This window comes from Syngnathoides biaculeatus, chromosome 5 (genome assembly GCF_019802595.1).
Source record: "Syngnathoides biaculeatus isolate LvHL_M chromosome 5, ASM1980259v1, whole genome shotgun sequence".
NCBI lineage: Eukaryota > Metazoa > Chordata > Actinopteri > Syngnathiformes > Syngnathidae > Syngnathoides > Syngnathoides biaculeatus.
Window position 1 is genome coordinate 901,967 of NC_084644.1, and position 17,890 is coordinate 919,856.

General features: G+C 53.4%; 1 protein-coding gene across 1 annotated transcript in view; it reads left to right on the forward strand.

Annotated features, from left to right (window-relative positions):
- syngap1b (synaptic Ras GTPase activating protein 1b) overlaps window positions 1-17,890 on the forward strand; it is a 77,067-nt gene that overhangs the window by 1,896 nt on the left and 57,281 nt on the right. Inside the window, 1 exon segment of the mRNA XM_061820539.1 lies at window positions 17,363-17,598. Coding sequence (XP_061676523.1) covers window positions 17,363-17,598 — 236 coding nt within the window.

Consider the following 17,890-nt stretch of genomic DNA (forward strand, 5'->3'; position numbering starts at 1 on the left):
TGATCTGTAAAACCAGTAAAAAAAACAGAAAAAGGCAAAAATATGTATCGGTTTTCAAAGTCATTTTTTTTTTTTTTGTTCAACATACTGTAAAAGTTCATTAGAATAACACAAATCAAAAAGCAATGAATCGATGGTCAAAACCGACGAGTTGTCCATTGATCGATGACAATTTCACAACATGAAAGTTGCTTACGAAGCGTGGACTCGAGCGGCGGAGGCGGTCGACGAGTCCACGCGAGCGTCCTCGTCGTCTTCGTCGGCATCCTCGTCTTCCTTTTTCTCTCTGCCGCGTGGGTGCGTTCAATACCGGAGGAGCGCGATGGCCCCAAGTGAGGTGTGGTGACGACGACCATGATCACGAGTCACGGGTCAATGCGACCGCACGCGCCGTGTCGGCCCGTCCGTCGGTCAGCGGCTCACGCCGACGCCACGACCCGGTCCAAATCCGCTACTTTCTTCAGCGTTTTGAGTTTTGGGCTTCCCGCCATTTGGTGCCGATCATTCCAGAGCCGCGTTTGCCGTGTCAGGACGGGATCGAAAGATTTTACGTGGCCCAACGCCGCCGCCGTGGCGATGTAGCAAACTTTGAGGTTCTGCCGTGACGACGGCTCCGCTTTTAACCCGAGCGCCGAGGCTCATCTTTTCACAACAGGTCAGGAAATTCCAAGCCGGAAGACGTCCAAAAAGAATTCTTTACTACGCCGCCTATTTCCCAAGTTTGCAGTAACATTTTTCTTCTCGGAAAAACCCTGGCATGAAATTTCTCCGTGGGGGGGGGGCGCAGCCTATGATTGACTTTCCCCGAGACGGCCGACGGTGCGAGGCCCCGCGACTCGACTGGGAAATATCAATGAATCGTAAAGTGGATGCAAAAGCGACATGGACTGAGCGTATTTGTGGGAGCGTCTTTGACTTGCACGGTTCATCCGGAAGTCGCCGTCGGGTGAAGACGGCCTGTCGTGAGGCCCCGCCCGTAGCTCAGTGGTTAGAGCGTTGCTTTGGTAACGCAGGGGTCGCGAGGTCGTACCTCTCTGAGGCCTCCGCTCCTCGAGATGGGTCGCGTCAGGAAAAGCGCCCGTCGTAAAGACAAATAGAGCGTTCGTCTGAGATGTTACGCTGTGGCGACCCCTCACGGGACAAGCCCAGAGAAAAGCCACTTTTACCTGGAAGTTGCCAACTCGAGGCCCGTGGGCCAGATCTGGCCCACCGCATCATTTATGTGGCCCGCGAAATCTAATCATGTGCGGAGGCTTCGTGTTTCTTGCTGAAATACCGAAAATTGCAAATTGTGTCCTCACTTTTAATAATGTTGGAGATATCGCATTCATTCAAAAAAAAAAAGAAACCCCATTATTGTGTATGAAAGTCACGTTTTCATAATGTTCCGATTTGCATTGTAGTAGTTCATCAATATGTTTCGGCCTCCTGAGGGAAAGCATAACTACGCCGTGGCCCGGAAAAAAAACAACAACTTCTAGGGGCTCGCGTCAAGGCTGGCCTCAGGTTTCGAGGCGCCTTGTAGTTTTTTTGTATCGAGGAGGACTTTCAAAACCTGGTCCGAAACCTGGCTTAGGGTTTCAAACAGAGTTCGCGCTCCAGAGATGAAACTATTTCAAGACAGTAGCCCATAATGTATCCATACAATTCAGCTCATTTCCTAGTTCTCTCTCTCTCTCTCTCTCTCTCTATGTATTTATCGATTTATTTTTTTGTAACCATGACAACCAAAGCCAGTGATATTTTCAGAAGCCCCATCGAATAAATAAATACAAGCGGGAAAAGTCGGACGACGTCCGGGGAGGTCACGAGAACCCATCGCAAAAGTTGAAGATCGACGCCGATCTGTCCAACGCCAGCTTGCAAAACGGGGTTGAAAGGTTAGAGGTTAAGTCGAACTTTGATGCCGTTTGAACTTGTACGCAACGATCCCAAATATGTATCCGTAAAATGTTTTCATTAACTGGTTTCGTAACCATGACGACCAGACCTGGAGAGATTTCTGGAAGCGGGGAAAAAATACGTCGGCGACCTCCAAAGGGCTGACGATAAGGCGTCGGTCCGCTTTGAGGGGGTCAAAGGTCAAGGTGACATCAGCGCCGTGCTGGCCCCGAGCAAGCACAAAGAAGAAGAAGAAGAAAAAGACCAGAGTTGATTTTGGCGGGTGGGATGGACGCGGGTCGGGGGCGCCGGCCATTGATCCGCGACGCCGGCGCTGTAGCGGGAGGGAGAAGGCGAGCGCCGGGATGTGGCAGGTGCCCACGTTGCCGAACGTGCGTGCCTGTGTGGGTCCATTTGCAGTCCTGCCAAGTAGCGAGCGAGTAGGCGGGCGGGCGGGCGGGCGGTGGGAGGCACGAAGCGGGCGGGCCGCAACGTTGGCGCCGCTGCGCCACCCACGCGCGCACCAACATGATCCTGGAGCGGCGGCGGCGGGGGGGCTCGCTTCGCCACCTGACACTTAGCCCACTTAGTGCAGGTAGGGGGGGGGGGGCACGGGAAACATTTTGCCATATTTGTACATTTTCAACAACAACGACGTGCCAATCTTTTTGTTTCCAACGTCAAATTGTTCAAAACCTGCAATATTCTCACTTTTCCGTCTTTTGTTTTTTTTAATTGGCCACGCTCGGCCTTCTCGCGCTGTTGGGGGCTCGTGCAGGGAAGCAAGGCACTAGTTTTTTAAAATACATTTTTTTTAACAAACAAAAAGGAAAACAAGGCGCGTGGAAGCATTAAAAAAAAAAAAAAAAAGTAACACACAGACAGTGGGACCAAAACGTCCGACAAAAGGAAAGTAGGCGTGGCCAGAAAAGGGTGAAGGGCGACGACAAAGATCTGACCCAGATCGACAGAAAAGAGACAAACGCACGCACGCACGCACGCACAAACGTGGAATCTGCCCTGAGGGACACCAGCGCTGGGAACGGCGTAAACAACAAGACATGAACGTGACGCGACGGATCGGAGTTGAGGTTCTTGGGCTCAACATTGCCACTGGACCGACAAACGCCGAGGAGCCGCCGCCGCCGCTCGACTTCGGCCGGCAGGAAAAGCCTCGCCGGTCCGTCCACGACCCCCCCGATCGGCCCGCTTCTCTCGTTCGGTGTCAAGCCGGGCCATACGCGTTTCCCACCCGTCACGGGTTGCCAGGAGCAGTTTTGTGGCGGCGCGGGGCTGTCAAAGGCATTTTCACGGAAGACTGCGCGCTCCTCCTGCCACCACCAGCGGGAAAAGCGCCCGCAGTTTGCCCGTCGCTACGCTGATCCTCAGCTACAGCTTGTCGCCGTTTGCGCTCTTGCACATTTTTTACCTTTTACGTACACTGATATCCTGAGTACGCAGGTCAGTCCAAATTTTGAGTAGCGTGTCTTCAGTGGGGGGTCAGGACTCAGCTCGACTAGAAAAGACGCGGTTGTCAGAAGAAGACACGGAGAAGGTCCCCAATCGGCGACACCAGCGCCTGTTTTCGTACGCCGTTTCATCGAGTAGCAAAAATGACCCTAACGTCTCTGCTCATTTCTGTTAGCCCATCTATGGCATTTTGCATTCTCAGCTATAATATGGTTGTTTTGATTGAACATTTGCTTCTTGCACTATTCTGCAGCCATTTTGGTTGGACAGCGTGCCGAGAAGACCTCGTTTGGCTTCACGATGACACCCGATCGGCCACACGAGGAATCTTAAAGGAGACGGGGGGGGGATTCTCACACGTTGCGGAGGGTTCTGGAACGTTGGCCTCGTGATGGGCGTTGTTGTCTCTCTGCTCCGTGGAAACAACCCCTTTGACTGGCGCTTCGTCGGAGTCCATCTTCTTCTTGCTCTTAATTCCGCTGCGTGTCTTCCAGTGGAGCTCAGTGCCGCCTGGCGCACTGTGGCACGGCACGGTACTGCAGTGAAGATTCACGTGGAGCTGAATTGCTCCGCGTAAAGTTTGCGCGGCGCCAGGTCTGACTGTCGTACCGGGGCGCCACCGACCGCCTTGTGTGTTGTTACGCACTTGGCCAATAAAACTGATTCTGATTTTGATCCATTGGCACTCACGCACGCCACTTTTCAGACGCAAAAGCAGCTCGGCGAGATGAAGGAGCGGCGCCAGCCGAAGAAGACGCACTCAACCTCCGCTCGGCCGCCACTAAAATCTATCGCGTCGTTGCCTCACTTAATCGGACACCTGTAGCCACTCGGGCTGGTTTGGCATATTTTCAGTCGCGACGCTGAATCTCCCCCCCCAAAAAATGGATAGCGTCATTTTTTTTGGGTGGGGTGGGGGGCATTGACAGTGCTGTTCAATGAATGAATTCTCTTAAATGACGCTAACGTGGTTGTTCCCGACGTGTGCGGTGCGGTGGGGGAGACGACGTGACTCGAGAAAAGACCCCAAAGCACCCGCAGATGCCACACCAAATCTAACATTCCCCGCAATATTGCAATTCCCAGCAAATATTTGACATGGAGTCAGCTAAAGTTGCGGTTTTGCAATGAGTGTCGTCAAAGAAAAAGCAAAAGTCGCTCCTTCCTTTTGCACTTTGTCGTCCGCCCGGGTCACATCCGATTGGATGAACGCTCGTATTTGTTTGGCAAAGTTTCGAGCCGGAAGGCCTTCCTGACCCGACGGGCCTGCAGGGCTGCATTAAGGTCAAAACAGGGCCAACTGGACGTCATATTCATATTCATAGTCATTTGAATGATACGAGTATTAGAAATATGGGCAGTTGTCGGTGAAAGGATTTTTTTTCCCCTTTCATAGATGACGCACGCATGAAAAGCATCAGAGTGCCGTTCAACCACAAAATCGAGTTTTGGACCGCAAGTAGACCCGGGAAGACTTTTTGCCATCGGGAGCGTTTTTTTTTGTCCGTGGTTAGATTGCGGCCGGCCGCGTGCGCCGATTGAAGCTAACTTCACGTTTTGGCCGCTGGAGGACTCGCAGGCTAAGACTCAAACTCAGTCCACAGCTGTCGCTATCGTCGACAGAATGTTCTTTCGACGAGTCCGTCCGTCCGTCCATTATTTGAGCCGCTTATCCTCACGAGGGTCGCGAGAGTGCCCGAGCCTACCCCGGCTATCTCGGGGCAGGAGGTGGGCGACGTCCTTAACTGGTCGCCAGCCAATCGCAGGGCACGTGGAGACAAGCAATTATTCACACTTGGCTTCTACCCTACGGGCAATTTCGAGTCTTCGCTCAACCTACCGTGCATGTTATTGATTATGATTATTATTTTTTGAACGTGTGCCCGGAGGAGAGCCACCCAGGGATGCGGAGGACTCGACGCTGGCGGGGCCGGGATTTGAACACCGGACCTCACAACTGCGCGAACGTCGTTTTTGTGGCCCACTGAAGCAACTCAAGCTTGAGAGCTGCAAGAATGCGTCGATGAATTGACGACTAATCGATAGCCAAATGAAGTAATTATTCCTGATTAACTGGATTGGCGTTGCCCTGTTGTACTCATGCAATGGATTTGTTTGAATTATGCGGCGAAATATGTTTCAAATGTCTTTTTAGCAAGAATAATTTTTCCCAAAGTTTCAATGATGGCGTTTGCACTTTTAATACCGCTGCGAAGATTTGAATTTGACGTCTTTTTCACCTGACCAGTGATGACGAGACTTCTCCCAATCGCCGCCGATGCTCACCGGTTCCGTCCCGCCGCTTAACTCTTCGCCTTAGGAGAGTCGCCGACCGCAAGCGCCTCCACCCGCCATTTTGACAAAGCGGGGCAAACAACGTCCACGTTTGTCTTTCCAAACGGCGAGTAAAAGTCCAAAGCGGTCCCCAAATGAAACGGGCAAGTCAAATCCAGCTCCTATTTGTACTTGGCGACTTCCCACCGGCGATATTTCGTGTCTTCGTTTGTCACGTTTGCGTTGTTCTCTTTTGGCAGACGCAGGGAAGCCCGGAAAGCTGCAGCGCGCTGCTATTTTTTTCCTTTTCCTTTCGAGTGCATCTCATCCTCAGCGCTGATTACGAGTATAATTAATGAGAAAGATAACGTTCATTATGGAGCTTTTGAAACGGAAGACGTAGAAAGACGCTGGCCGGGGTTTTTGGCTTTTAGCGTTGGCGTTGCCTTTGTGGCGGGAAGCCGTCTTAAGTTTTTTGCGGATGGGCTCGTGGCGGCGCCGCCATTGGCAATTATTCCCAAGTTCAGTTGCGCTGGAAAACGACGTTCGTTTCAACGCCGAGGGAAACGCAATTCTTGACCATTTGGAAGACTTCTGTCATGTTGGGCCTTCGAGATTTTTTTTTGTCGTGCATTTTGGAAGCCTTTCAACTAGAAGTGGTCTGCAGTTGAGAAGAATCCGCTCAGCAAGTGAATTTGCATCTCATCAGTCCCAGCGACGCCGTTTCATCCAATTTGGTAGCCGAGCTGTGACGCGTGCATCGCTCCTAATCGCTTTACGGGAATGACAAAGGGTCCGTCCGCCTTAGCTCGGAGCTCCACCTGTCATGAAATGTGTTCACCGTTATAATCGAGCAATTCATTTGTTTGCCTTTCATCGGAATTGTAAGAGATCCCACCCAGCCCTCGTTTTCCTCTCGCGGTGCATCGTGACGTTGTCACGGCTTCACCTTGCGCAATTTCTTCGGCGGCTGACCGAACGCCCGGCCCCAAACTCGGACGACGTTGGGTTTTTTTTCGAATCCCCTGCCGGTCGAAAAATCCTAGCGCAGGCTTCCGGTCTCGTCCGGGCCGGCCGGCGGCCGTGACAAGCGAAACGGCCCGGCCAGACGTCGGCGAGCGCCGTTGATGTGTTAGCGTGCCGCGCAGCTAGCGTTCAGACTTTTAGCCGGTTTTTATTTCGTGTGTGGCTTTTCCTGCGATACACAGACAAGTTGGAATTGACTTCTGCCAATACGTTTTTCCGTCTTGGGAAATTTTGCACCTGCGGGATGATGCAACGCCAGAATTGTGTACTTCAGGAAACCACAACTACTCCTCCCGCGACTGGTTTTTTTTTTCCCCCTCCCTTTTCTGGAGCACCCCCAGAATCTTTTAAGGCCGACAAAGCCACTCCTCCGTCGTAAACCGAAGACGACTGGGAATAAGCTGCAGCTTGCTGTGCGTGGCGCAAGTGCGACGCTGTCCCCGTACTTTTCACGGCAGCATTCGCCAAACTTTCTGAGCCTCTCCAAACTCCCGACAGGGTGACAAGAATCCATTAAGGCTTTGGCGGCCGAATATGCTGATTCACGCCTCGGGTGCTGAGCTGAGCTGATCCGAGCCCGAGTGGCTGTCTGCCGCGATGACTTCTGCATCTTTCTGCTCGTTTAAAATGCACGACAAAGTTAGGCCGAATGAATCGAACGTCAGCTTTTTTGTTCCGAGCCGCTTTGGTTCTCGCTCTCCCCCGACGGCCAATTGTTTTTTTGTTTTTTTTTTTTTTTTTTTTTTTTTTATCAGCCAGTCGTGGGGCAGTGCGATAAGATACCAAAGTTTCCACGACGACCCCCGGTAATAAAGCGATGACACAGTTTGGTCGTCTATCTCTGGATCCAGGACGTCGCACTGTAATTGTTCTTTATCTCTTCGGGACGGCCTGGCCGGGCGGGGGAACCCAGAACACAAACGAGAAGTCAGTGGGTCGGGATCCAACAAGTGTAACACGGAGAAAGTGCCGCAGGGCCGAGCGGCGGCTTGGTCGCGCCACACCGGAACGTGTCGAAAATGTACTTAGCAGCAGGCACTTTGATAGGCGTGAATCCGAGAGTTTGTATTGGGACAAGATGATCTCGTTTTCTGATTTGAAGTAAGATCCGACCGTAGTTGCACTGTTTTGCGCTGGATCTGATTTTGCTCTGGGTCCCAATCGGGAGGACGTCGGAAGTTTCACATTCTGGAGCAAACCGAGGCGTGGGAGTTTGTCGGCATCAGATACGGTGAGGGAGGGACGGCGTCTGGCCACGTTTTCACACCGCGATCGCTGACGGTGGTGATGATGGGATGGCTGTGCATTATTGCCTATGCTGACGGTGATGGAACGGCTGAATCAGTCTTGCCTGTTGTTGGCGTTGCAATGGAACAATTTTGCAAATTGACCAGAGGGGAGCACGTCCAGGACAAGAAGCATTGGGCAAAGTACAGACCCCTGCGGGACACCACCAATGAGAGGGAGTATTTTCGAGCTTGCAGGTCCCAAGCTGACAAAGTGGTAGGATGTCAAGCAGTCTGGAGCAGAATTTGAGTCCCGTATCTTCACAGAAGCACTCGACGAGAACGAAGCGGTCAGTCGCGACGCAACGAAGGCGCCTTTGGTGACGGGGACCCGAGCGCTTTCGCTGCCGGATGAACGTCGTCATGTAGACCGCGAACGCGCAACTGGGCTGCGACAACCTTTTCCAGCAATTTGAAGCTGAACGGCAAATTGCGGACGGATCGACAAAAACTTTGAAAAAAGGAGAGAAATTTGTTCCATTGTCCCGGAAGGTCTTTGTTTGGGGCTCCAGTTTGCGGGGAGACTTTGCAACAGAGAAAAGTCGCTTTGAATTTCTGCTACTGCGTGTATGATTAATATGGGCCACTTTGGGGAAAATAGACAAAAACATTTGAGCCGGCACGGCATCGTACCGGAATGCGGCCGGCGTGTTTTTGTCCAACATAGTGGGCGAGAAGCGAGGTGACCGGCGGCGGCGGCGGGTAAAGTTCTCGGACTACGAGGAAAATGTCATCAGCCGCGATGAGCGTCTCTCGCTGCGGATCTGATCTCGAGCTGACGACGACGCGAGAGTTCCGTTAACGGCGCGGCCGAGCGTCGCCGACCTCGTCCGGCGCAAAGCCGGAAAAAGCCGCCGGCTCGAGCGCACGTTGGCGCCGATGACGAGGAAAGCGACACCGATAAAGCTCTCGCGCTTCCTTCGTCCTTCTTCTGTTCTGTTTTGTTTATGGTGGCCGCGGAAGGTTGTTGTCTTTCGCCTTCAGCACCTCCATCCAGTCCCATTATTGCTCGTAAATGACACCGGCGGAGCGTTTACAGGGCTGTGATTTAAGTTTCGGCCGCAACTGTTGGGCTTTCTCGACTCGCTCGTGCTGTGCAAGCTGCTTATCCAAACCAGGACCAAAAAAAAAAAAAGAATCACTCCCCTGATTCAGGATGAACCTCTCGTCTGGACATATTTTGCAATCGAGTGTCATACCCGACATCCCTCTTGCGTATATGGTTCTAATTTGTTCCCACTGGGACGAAATTCATTTGGCGCTTTTGTAGAACCATTTACGCTCGATGGCCAAATTGAATCGGCGAACCTGCCGTGGCTCTTCGTGTGCCGACTCGTGTTAGACGTGCTCACGTGACGTTCTTGTGTCAAATTGTCAGCCGCCGACGCGTTTGCCCCCGCGATGCCAAACATTCAAAATCCTCGCCGTGTGGCTTGGCCCGCCCGTCTCTCTCGTACGTGGGGCTCAAATTTGGTCGCAATTGGCAGGACGCGCAGAAAAATGGCCTCCTCAAAGCCAAACGGCTTCTCGAGACTTTTCTCGTCGGTCTCCTGGTGATCGACACGCCATCTTGACGAGCGAAAGTGGCTTCGGGGGCTGAAGTGAAAAATTACAATAACAACGACCAAAAAAGGTTGGTTGGTTGCAACTCAGCCCAAAGAGGCGAAAATTGCACTTTGGAAGCGCAAAGGCTGACTTGAAAACCAAAAAAAAACAAAAAACGGCTTCAGTGGGCCTCTCCCCGCGTCTGACGTGGCCACCGAAAGTTTACGTTGCTGAGCCGGACCAGGTCTGTGGTCTAGACAGAAAGAGAAGCCACAACGTGGTCTTCGGGAGACTTGTTGAGTCTTCCCCCGGTTGCCGTTTGAAGACTTTTTGAATTATTGACGCGAACGTGGTCGACTGTGCCGCCGAAGAAAAATGTGGCAGACTTGCTGGTATTTTGCTTCTTTGGTGGGGTCTACTTGTGATAGACAAGCCTCAAAAAAGTTCATCTGGATAAATGAAACTGGCTTTGGGGGCTGAATTAAAACAAACCAAAAAAAAAAAAATCAGGTTGAGCGGTACTCAGTCAAGCGAGCCTAAAATGGGCGCTTCGAACCAAAACGGCCGACTTCCTGCGTCTTCTTGGCACCTTTCGCTGAGCCAAACCGGTTTTCAAAATGTTTGGAGTTGGGGACGTCCGGATATGAAACGAACTATAGATGCGGCACGTCACCAAAGCCACGCTTCAAAGATGGAGGGAGACCCGCCATGCGCGTCTGAGCGCGCCAGTGTCGTCGCTCGTCACTGATGGCGGCGGAGTGGTCCACTCGCCCCACTTTGGTTCCGTCTCCTGGTGTCAGGTCACAGCGTTTGGAGTTCAACCCTGCCGCAACTCCACATTTCTAACTTTGTGATCTTATGTTAGCGTTAGAGGAAAGAATTGAAGCAGTACTTTTACTTTTCTGTACTTGCGCTGAAATGGAGAGTACGAGTATTTTTGTCCTCTTTGATTTTGATGAAGGGAGACGTTCAGCCAGAACTTTTTCCCTTTCTGATCACGTCCGCGCGAGATGAGCTCAAAGAAATACGAAAGGAGACCGCGGAGGAAATAAAGTGCAAAAGACTTGTGGGAGCGAGTGGGAGCCCGAAAGCGAGCAGAGGAGGAGGAGGAGGAGGAGGAGGAGGAGGCCGCTTTGCAGCTAAAAGCGGAACTACTTTGCTTTTGGCCCGAGCTCCAACGGCCTCGAGCGGCGCCGGTTTGTCGGACTGGCAGGACCAAAAATGCACGTCGATGAGGACGACGATCGAGCCAAGCGAATGTTGTCGGACGGCGCCTCCGCTCCGATCGGTTCTTTTGCCACGTTCCGCCGTTCATTTTGAGCAAAGGTGCAGAAATTGAAATGCAAACTTTGGATTTGATTTACTGATGAATTGCAAAAATCAATAATCAACATCTTTTTTTGCTGCCCCCGGTTGGATGCTCCCCATCCGCGGCGTGCGAGCCACTCGGAAATCGGATTGGTTGAACACGCTTGCATTTTGCACATACCTGACTAGAGACTCCTAACGCGATCCGGTTCGCTCTCGATGCAAATCAATCTAGTTGGGGTGCGATTCATCTCGCGGCGACAGATGCTAGCGCCCGCCCGGACGCCCCCTTTTTAACGCGCCAGCAAATTCCAGTCAGCCTCGCGGCGGCGACACCTCGCCCCGTCGCCACAGATGCTCGCGCCCACCCGCCGGGGATCCGCAAGCACCTCTTCTTCGGCGCCAAAGCACACCTTTTTGGCCCCAACCAGAAGCGCCGACTCAGTACAAGTGACCACGCCACGTTTTTACAGTTCTTTCTATTTTGTTGAGGTTGAAGTGCTTCACAAGTCCTCCCCCGAATCTGTTTACCACGTGTCGGACAGGAGAAACCAGGTTTCGGGCTGCGTGGACCCCGTTTAGGCCGGTGGTACAGTGGAGCAGCTGTAGAGCGTTGGCCTCACGGTTCAGAGGACCGGGGTTCAAATCCCGGCCCCTCCTGTGTGGAGTGCGCACGTTCTCTCCCCGTGCCTGCCTGCGTGGCTTTTCTCCGGGCGGGCACTCCGATTTCCTCCCGCATTCATTGGAGACTCTAAATGTCTCGATTTGGCTGGCGACCGGTTCTGGGTGTAACCTGCCTCTCGACGGCTGGAATAGGCTCCGGCACTCCCGCGTCCCTCGTGAGGACAAGCGGCTACGAAAATGGACGGACGTGTTCTCAACTGTCGCCTCGGAAGCAACTTTTTCCGATTTTCGTCCCCGTCGTGACCCACTTCAACAGAATTGAACGGCAAAACTTTTTGGTCCGGAAAGCCGTTGAGGCGCGGGTGTCAAACTGGAGGCCCGGGGGCCAGATGCGGCCCACCACATGTGGCCCACGGAGGCAAATCATGTGCATCAACTTCCGTGATTTTTGTCAGAATCTGTACCAAAATTTCAAATTGTCATCTCATAAATGACGACGACGAGATTTTCGTGTCACCAAACATCAACCAAACATCAACAATAGTCGAAAATTGACTGTTGTTCTCGAGCGTTCTCACTTGATCAAGCCTTTTATAACATTTCCCACTGTAACATAACTAAATTACGTCGGATTATTGCTGCAGTCTGATCGGTCCGATATCGGTGTGGGCTGTGGTATCTTCTCAGTAAACGAGTATCTAAAAGTGAAAAAGTTGGATCGGGACATGCCTAAAAATCATTAATCCCAGACGCATTGTTCTGGAGACGCTGATCAATTTTGGTGACCATCGTAGAGCGACGTAACGCTTTTGGCCGGAAGACCCTCATCATCCGATTGTTCCTTCTATCCAAACCACCCGTTGTGGATTCCAACCGGTTGTAACCGGCGGCGGCGGGCTGCGTTCAGCCGGCTGATGATTTGTTCGCCGTGCGGTTGTGTAAGTTTGGCCGGACGTTCTTTGCGACGGGCAGGTTTGACTTGATTTTCTTCCGGTGAGTACGAAATGACCTCCGACCTCCGTCCGACGTTGCGGTTGCAGGCGGAAGGTTCGGAGAGGCGGCCGTTGCCGATGCGGCCGAGCGAGCGACGTTTAGCGCCTCGCGGAGTGTTGCACAGCTTGGATTACGTGCCAACTTGATGCTACGTTTATATATAGTAAGTAGCGGCGAGGGATGGCGAGATGAACGCGGAGAGACGAGCGGGCCGTCGCTTTTTCACGGATGGCTGCGTTGCTATGGGAACAAGACACGGGCACCCTATTCCCAAATTCTCTCTTCCCTCCCCCCCCCCTCCCTCCATCCATCATCCCTTCCTCGCTCTTTTCCCACCCTCTTCATCCCCTCTTTCCTCCGCCGCCCACTCTCCTCTCCTCCATCCCTGAGCCCCCCCCCCCCCCCAACGCTCACTTCTATCTCTTCTTTTCTGGGTTGTCATGGTGATAGGCTGGGGTGTGCGTGAGCGAGGGAGCGAGGGAGAGAGAGAGCGGGAGTGGGCGTATCGGAAGTGACATCTCTCGGGCGCTAACCTCGTTTCCTGTGCGCCGGCGTCGGGGGCGGAGCGGAGCGGAGCGGAGGCGGCCGCGCGGCAGCGGCGCCGCCGTGTGGACGACGGCCGGTAGAGCGCCGGGCCCGAAAAGACGACAAGGCGAAAAAACTCCCGAGTGCGGGTAACGCGATGAAGGCAGGCCCCCCTCCCTCCTCAGAATGTGACAGGCGAACGCTTTGGGTTGGGGGGCGGGCGATGAGATAAATTTCACAACATGTTTTGCTTTAAATTCATGTAGAAATAATAGTGCATACATCCCCACAGATGAATGGTGTTAGGAATGTGCTAACGGCTTTACAAAATTAACGTTTCACGTCTTCCTTCACTAGTAGTAGAGTCGACAATATATTCGTGTTGTGTATCAGGTTATCCTGCAGAGGTCACGAAAATTGCATTTTGGCCCCGTGTGGTTCTGACCCGGTTGGGTCCTGGTCCACTGGACCGTGTCAAAATCCCAATCAGAAACAGAAGAAAAGAAGTTCCGCCCCCTGCGACAGATTGCGAAACTGCTCGTTCAGCGACAACGCTGACACTCGGGGGGGGGGGGGGGGGGGGGGGGGCTCGGCGTCGTCGCTGACGAAAACTTGACAGGCCGTCGCAGCCGTCCGACCGGACGGGGGTCGCGGGGGTCGTCGGCTGCGCGGGGGTTTCCGTCTGCCGCCAAACTGAGGCGCGCTTATGCTAACCCTGCTCGCCGCTTTTTCTTCTTTCACGCTGCAAAATTGCAAGGGTGCTACTTTGACTTAGCCGTTCCGTGAGTCAATATTTTCATATTTAAAATGAAGTGTTCTTATTGAAGGGGCGACACGGTGGTGCAGCCGTAGAGCGTTGGCCTCACAATTCTGAGGTCCCAAGTTCGATCCCGGCCCCACCTGTGTGGAGTTTGCATGTTCTCCCCGTGCCTGCGTGGGTTTCCTCCCACATCCCCAAAACATCCATCTATCCATTTTCTTCACCTCTTATCCTCACGAGGGTCCAGGGGAGTGCCGGAGCCCATCCCAGCTGTCGACGGGCAGGGGCCGGGGTACACCCTGAACTGGTCGCCAGCCAATCGCAGGGCACGTTGAGACCAACGGACGGACTCGCAATCACACCTACGGGCAATTTAGAGTGTCCAATTAAGAACATGCAAACTCCACACAGGCGGGTCCGGGATCGAACCCGGGACTTAAGAACTGCGAGACCTGCACTTTACCCGCTGACCCCCCGTGCCGCCCATCAACTTTATTTGGACACTCTAAATTGTCCCGTCGGTGTGTTTGTGAGTGCGACTGTTGTCTGTCTCCATGTGCCCTGCGATTGGCCGGCGACCAGTTGAGGGTGTGCCCCGCCTCCTGCCCGATGACGGCCGGGATGGCTTTGTGACCCTTGTGAGGCTAAGCAGCTGAGAAAAAAGACTGATGTTCTTATTGAAATGAGTCTCAGTGCCCCAAAACCACCACGACTCTTTTTTTTTTTTTTTTTTTTTAACATTCAAGATTGTTGTCATATGCGCATCAAAAACACAAAAGTTGCTCCTAATGATATAATATTTGTACTTTGCTGGCTTGCCGCCACGTAAGCAAAGAAAGTAAAAAAGATTTGGACGAAAGGATAAATATGTCCATGTACTGAAGGGGGGGGGGCGCTATAGGCAAAGTACATAAGAGCAGAAAATTTGAAATTTGCTCAATTGTGCAGCCCCCCCCTGCCCACCCCGGGCGGAAAGCGAGACGGCCTCCGGACCCGGTCGCACCCGGCCAGAACCCGGCCATCTTGATTTTTTTAGGCCTGTTTTTTGTGTGGATGGACGTTGACCGAGGATGACCCCCCCCCCCCCCCCCCCCCGGCCCACCCCGGGCGGGAAGCGAGACGGCCTCCGGACCCGGTCGCACCCGGCCAGAACCCGGCCATCTTGATTTTTTTAGGCCTGTTTTTTTGTATAGATGGACGTTGACCGGGATGACCCGCCCCCCCCAGCCCACCCCGGGCGGAAAGCGAGACGGCCTCCGGACCCGGTCGCACCCGGCCAGAACCCGGCCATCTTGATTTTTTTAGGCCTGTTTTTTGTGTGGATGGACGTTGACCGAGGATGACCTGCCCCCCCCCCCCCCCCCGGCCCACCCCGGGCGGGAAGCGAGACGGCCTCCGGACCCGGTCGGCCATCTTGATTTTTTTAGCCCTGTTTTTTGTGTAGATGGACGTTGACCGAGGATGACCCGCCCCCCCCAGCCCCCCCGGGCGGAAAGCGAGACGGCCTCCGGACCCGGTCGCACCCGGCCAGAACCCGGCCATCTTGATTTTTTTAGGCCTGTTTTTTGTGTGGATGGACGTTGACCGAGGATGACCCGCCCCCCCCCCCCGGCCCACCCCGGGCGGAAAGCGAGACGGCCTCCGGACCCGGTCGGCCATCTTGATTTTTTTAGGCCTGTTTTTTGTGTGGATGGACGTTGACCGAGGATGACCCGCCCCCCCCCCGGCCCACCCCGGGCGGGAAGCGAGACGGCCTCCGGACCCGGTCGGCCATCTTGATTTTTTTAGCCCTGTTTTTTGTGTAGATGGACGTTGACCGAGGATGACCCGCCCCGCCGTCGCTTTGCTTTGGAAACTGCGAAGGACGGCAGAAACTGGGCGAGGATCCCTTTTTTTGGGGGGTGGGGGTGGGGGCAAAGAGGAAGAACGAGAGAAGACAAGAAAGCAAGCGAAGGCAGAGAGAAAGGAAGCGTCTCATCGGAATTCCGCGCTCGGCCGGCCTTAACGAGGACCTCCGGAGGGGCCGCGGTGACGAAGTTCGGGCCGGCGGATGGGTCCGGTTCGGATGGTTGAGATCCGGACCGGACGCACACAAGATCGTCCGTCGGCGAGAACGTCAGACTGTCGTCTGTTTCGGAAGATCGCGCAAGGAGATTATTTGACTAGATCGGCGGCAAAAATCCTGATCGTGGAAAGCGGAGCGATTATTTGTCACTTTGAGGTGTCTTCACTTTGGACTTTTAGGGTCCAAAATGGGTCACAGCGCCAATCTCAACAATTTCACGTGTTCAATATTGAGCAGCGACTCGGCGAATGGTGACGCGGGATGAGATGTGGCCCGATCCGGAAGCGACCCGACTGACGCGTCAGACCGGTGTCCGGTTCTTGGGTGGGGGGGCAAGTCAGCCGTGATGGGTTCTCGATGGAGGTCTTCGTTTACATCTCATTTTTCTATTTTACCCGAGTACTCGGGATTGAATCCTCACATAATCAACGATGTCAAACATCCCAAATAAAAGCAAACTTTTCTTGACTGATTCATTTTTATTTTGTCCAGTTGCGTTCCTCAGACGACGAGAAGTCCCTTTTTCTCTTTTTTTTTGGGGGGGGGGGGGGGGACGACGACGACGACGACGACGACGACGACACTGCGCACGTCAGTTGCAACAGATGCGCTCGGTTTCTTCTTCACGTTTTCTCTTGAGGTTTGAAGTTCCACGCACAATGTTCAAAGATTGTGCGACAGACCCCCCCATCCGGCCCCCCCGTGTCAGTTTCCGCCTCTGCCGACCTCACACGAGCGAGATGACGCACAACGTGAAGATTTCTTTTTGTCTTTCTCTTAGTTGCAGTCGGTCAAAGTTTGCAGGATCGTTCAGCGGAGAAAAATCCCCGCTGAAGTTCTCAAGTGACCCCCCCCCCACCCCCCACCCTCCCTATTACAATACTATTATTCTGTCCCCGTTGCTGGCAGTTATTAAAAAAATCTGCCGGCACAGCTCATCAACTTTTAATGTGTCCAAATGAGTGCGGCGTATTCATGAGCGGCAGATGATTGGTTTCCAGGCGCTCCGATGACGCAAAAAAAAAAAAAAAAAAAAAAAAATCCCTCGCACCTCTGGATGGGTTGGGAGGGAGGGGAGGGGGCACTTTGATGGGGGAGGGGGCCTCCTTTACATTCCAGTAGAAAATCAATAGGAGGAATGGGGAAGGGGGCGTGTCTCGCATTGCACGTGACGCTGGCTGTTTTTCATCTCTCAGAATGTGTATGTTTTTTCTAAATTTTGTGTACGTACATAAATGTATGTATATCACGCCCCCCCCCCACAAAGATTGATCAAAAAAAGACTTTCAAGTCAGGGGTGCGAAACATGCAGCCCGCGGGCCCAACGTGTTCCGCGAGGAGGTTCAATCTGGTCCTTCAGAATCAATTTGAAAAAAATCCACAAGACCGCATTGCGCTTGTGGGGCAATTTTTCCAAATTATTATGCAAGTTTTTCTCCAGAAACATCATCTTGTTTCGTACAATCTCACCTCATCTCATCTTCGAGTGGTGAGCAGAAATGGCCAGAGTTCCTCCAGTTCTTGCGGGGGGGGGCGTCCCGAGGCATGTCGCCCCCGAAGTCGAATGCCCGTCGTTAAATGTGACACTTTTGCCCCCCGCCCCAGATGCAAGGTGTGCCGCCCCCCCCTCCTACCACCAGCATCAGCACCATCACCTCCTTCACCACCACCAGCGGTCCCAGCAGGTCCCGGCCTTCCACGCCGCCCCCCCGGCGTACCCCTACGCCCGCACTTCCTTCGAGCAGCCGTCCGACGAGCGCCCGGCGCCGCCGCCCGACCGCTGGAAAGCCCGTCTGCGCGTGAGCCCCGGAAAGCCCTCACACATGTTGGACCAGGAAGAGGTACGCCGACCATATTTTAACCCTCCTTAAGACAAAGGGATGTGATATGAGTGCATCATAAACAAAGAATTTTGCTCCGTTTTGATATGGTTCCATATATCTCAAAGCTGTAAACGTAATATTGTCGCGAGCCAAACTCGTCCAAAGGGGGCGTGGCCAACAGTCACCCAAAGGAACACGAGTCAGTCCATTTTTCATACATCATAAAACACCACTTGTACAAGCTGCTGTTCCGACTGATGTCCTCCAGGGGGAGCAAGAGGGCCATTGCGTCAAAGGGAGCTGTTCTCCT